General features: G+C 33.5%; 1 protein-coding gene across 1 annotated transcript in view; it reads left to right on the top strand.

The window, feature by feature from the left end:
- Positions 1–3,800, top strand: part of LOC106871423 (contactin-2) — a 229,293-nt gene extending 225,493 nt beyond the window's left edge. Inside the window, exons 25-26 of the mRNA XM_052973899.1 lie at positions 1,039–1,167; positions 2,861–3,800. Of these exons, the coding sequence (XP_052829859.1) occupies positions 1,039–1,157 (119 nt within the window). The 3' untranslated portion in view covers positions 1,158–1,167; positions 2,861–3,800. The remainder of the gene's footprint in view (positions 1–1,038; positions 1,168–2,860) is intronic.
- The last annotated feature ends 298 nt before the right edge of the window (positions 3,801–4,098 follow it).

Genomic DNA, 4,098 nt, shown 5'->3' with positions numbered 1-4,098 from the left:
ACTGCTATTACTACTCTTGCATCAGTAAAGCTGATCTATCAACAGATAGCCATATTTGATGTTGTGAACGATGTTTGTTTGCTTAAAACAATCAGCACTGTCCAAAATATGACAACTGTACTCCAGTCTTGGTTTTATTTATATGTATGCGTGCATGCATAGGGTTATATGCACGCGCGTGTGCATGTGTGTGTATGTGTGTGTGTGAGTGTGTACACGCAAATGGATCATTAATTAAATGACTTAGATTCCTATTTATTGTAATCATAGTTTCATGAAAGAAAAATCAGTACCGTTAGAGATGGGAAAATCGGGGACCGTAACATTATGTATACCGTAGGGTGATCTATCGCATAATTTTATGTATCACATTGTGGTACCTACTACATTACATTGTCTGCCACATATGAATTTCTTCCCTATAGCTATGCACTCGAAGTCACAGTATGTGTAACGTTTTGATTCCTTTAATATTATAGTGTTTTCTATAATTGTCATACTTCTGTATGCACTACATCATACTGTTTGTTACACTATAGCATGTGCCATGTTTTATGCAACATCAAAGTGTCTGACATACCATGATGAGTGCCATATTCGCATGTATGTTACATCATGGCGACAATTTTTTTTCTGAGGTATATCACATCATCATAAGTGTGCCTTGCATCGTAAATGGATAAGATGCTCCCTAAACTACGTATAGTAATATATTATAGCACAGATATTAAATGATTTCATTTCTATTTTACTTTACGGTATTCGACAATTTTATGTGACAGAAAACTGTGGTATCGCAGCCGAAGACTGTTTATTATCCAATTAAATATCATTACTTAGCTTTTTCCTTTGAAAAATGATACTTTTTATTGTGTATTATCAAATTTTTAAGTTTTGTAAGTTTTCACGTCTGTCCAATACAATTTTTTAGCAAAATGCTTTAAACATATTGATACAAAACAAAACTATTTATATATTTGTTCTAACAATTTCCCTGTAAATGCATTTTTCAAACATAGTTATTTCCATCTTTTCCAGGAGGCCAGATTGTCTTTGATCCATCTTCTTACAGCTTGTTAGCAGACTCAAATAGATTGAGTTCATCGATTAGTATTCTAATTTTGTGTTTTCTTTATATAATTACTTGGATTTATTAATGTTACCTTGGTAAGTTAAAATCCTATGTTCATATATCTTTATATACAATTCGCAGCTAGTCACTCGTTAGTTACAAGGAGCTGCCAAAATGGTTCAACAAAATAACAGCCACCAGGACAATAGCAATAACGAAAATGCTCATAATATTATCATTCACAACAATGAAAACAATAAGAAAACAACATCAATTACACAATTATCGAGTAATGATATAACCTATGCAATACATACTCCGACAAATAAAATAGCACAGTCCACTGGATCCTCCAACTTATCACCCGCTCAGAAGATTCGAGCGAAGTGCTGCACATATCTACTCACTCTCGTTCTTCACAGAGAGAACTGTCGTTTTATGCCATGTCGAGCATATGCCACTAGGGCCCATCGGAAGTCTTTTTCTTCGTCGTATTTTTGTGCATACGCCCTAGCTGCCTTCATGAGTTCCGTCCAAAAAATTGTTAAGGGCAATTCTCGGTGTCTTTTCTAATCGCCTCTTCTAGACTGATAACATGTTACCTTTAAAGCCTATTTTCTCTGTTGCTATCGTTTTGATTAAACCCTATCGATTTTAATATAATCACTTTCTTCTGGATACTCTGTCACCGGTGGTTGACGACTGATACCGTCAACTTGAAGGATAGCCTTCACTAAGTTTTGATACCTTTTTAATAGCTTACTTATTAGTTCTCCCGTTAATCTGGTTTTGCTCATCACTACTTTTTCGCCAAATTTTATTGATTCCACTCAATTAACTTCTTCAGTTGTTGATAATCGTCAATCAACTACCGCTAATTCACTCATCTGACTGCTGCAAACACTGAACTCTAGGAACAAGTTCAGCGTCTAAAGATTAGATCTTTGACAATACGTCCTACCTAGATCGACCGTGCAAATCACAAATTCTTTGAAGCCGATCATTTGAAATTATAGACATTGTATATCATCTCAATCGCCAACCTGGATGGCTCGATGCAATGATTTTAAATATACACTGGTATATTAGGGGAATCTAGTCATTACCTGTTAGACTAATAAAACTGAGTTGTTTCGTGAGACTTTTACATCCCACTTGCTTATTAGCTAGCTACATACGTTCCTAGCGTGAGTTTAAACGCGATTAAATCTCCGATAGCACTAAAGTGTGTAGTTGGGGAGGGCCCGGTTTAGTCACGAATATTTTAAAGGTGCTCCAAGAAGTCTGTGTCAAGAATAAATACTGAGTTTGTGAATATCACCTTTGCTACCGTTCATGTCCTTCCTGCACCTCCGATTTAACATTTAGATCGAGAAAGTCTGTCTGCACTTCGAAATCTGATGTTTTCCAAAACGATTTGTCACCCCACCACCTAATCCGCCCCATACACAATTTCCCTGCATCTCATAGCTGTCCATGATAGGTGCGAGTTTATGCATCCCGGAAATTCTGGCTCGTTGATAGCTATTACATTTGTCAGGTGACTTATAATCGTTGAACAGTTGACTTTCTTTGCAAACCAGCTTATGTGTATTTAAATTACCTTTTCTGGCTTCGGCAATGTTGGTCAGAAGAGGTGTCAAGAGTTGTAGATATTCAGCGGATATCTACAATTTCTTGCGACCTGTAATTCATCGTTCTACCTTCTTTTGTTAGTGGACTACCAATGTGTCATCCATTAGAATATCTTTAAAATATTTCAGATAAATTTGTTCTTTCTATTTTCAGAGAATAGCCTTAAACGGCTCAGAAATAATGTATGGCCCGTACCTTGATGTCGAGGTTGATTTCGCAACAAAATGAAACACGGAAAACAACAAAAACAAATAACTAAAGAAGCAAACTACCAACAATAATTTTTTGACATATAAACAAAGGGAAACGTCATTTGTATAGGAAAATAATAATTGCATAGGAAAATGATAATAATAATAATAATAATAATAATAATAATAATAATAATAATAATAATAATAATAATAATAATAATAATAATAATTTTACAATGTTTAAAGTTTAAAATTGCTTTTAATTATACTGAGAATTATACTGAGTTTTCGTTCGAACCGAATAACATTTATCCGAATAAAACCAATAAGTAAGAAGTCACACTTTGTAAAAACATAACAATCTAAATGGTACCAGGAGTAACCTTATAAATCTTTCTTAATCATTGAGCTTTAATCCTCTAGGATAACAATATTTTTCAAACTTCTGGTGTAATATACCGGTTTCGATTCAACTGACATCACTTAAATAATTTTGACTTTGGAGTAATGTAAACTTCAACCCTCACATTCTATCACTGCATATTCAATATTTTCAAGATATACATTAACACACAATATCTGAATCGATCCAAAGGAATTAATTTATTATGCATAATTTCAACAAAACTCTGAGGAGATACAAATTCCAAAAGCTGTTAAGCTGATATATTCTTTGAGCAGATTCAACATGTTGATACATTTTCATTTTTGAAATATCTTATGCATATTTTTACTTATTATGAAATCTAGTTTTTTGTTTTCATTCAGTTTTATAAAGAGAAAATTACTACTGAGTCAAAAAGTAACCTTTTGTATGATAAAATGCAAAAACACCATAAAAAAAAATGTTGTATTAATTTTTTTGTAATTCGTTTTAAAATAAAGTATGTACAAAAGTATACACTGCTACAGTTTCATAGTTTCATAAAGATGTGATTAAAAAACATGACTATCAACCTTTTAACTATCTAACCAACTTTTAAAATTAATACAAAACATTTTCATGAAAGAAAATTACCGGAGAACTTTCATCTAATTCTTCCAAATCTTTCTGTTAAAACTGTAGTGAAAACCTTTGTGGGGAATTTTTTCATTATTACAGCAACTGGTCGCACACTACAAGGTTTAACGGAACCTACTGAAGCAAGCCAATACGCTCGCAGCATAACCACAGGCGATGGCGAGGCTAAGGTGTTG

This window comes from Octopus bimaculoides, chromosome 17 (assembly GCF_001194135.2).
Source record: "Octopus bimaculoides isolate UCB-OBI-ISO-001 chromosome 17, ASM119413v2, whole genome shotgun sequence".
Classification (NCBI taxonomy): Eukaryota; Metazoa; Mollusca; class Cephalopoda; order Octopoda; family Octopodidae; genus Octopus; species Octopus bimaculoides.
Note: the sequence above shows the minus strand (reverse complement) of the source record. Positions and strands in the feature narration are given on the sequence as shown.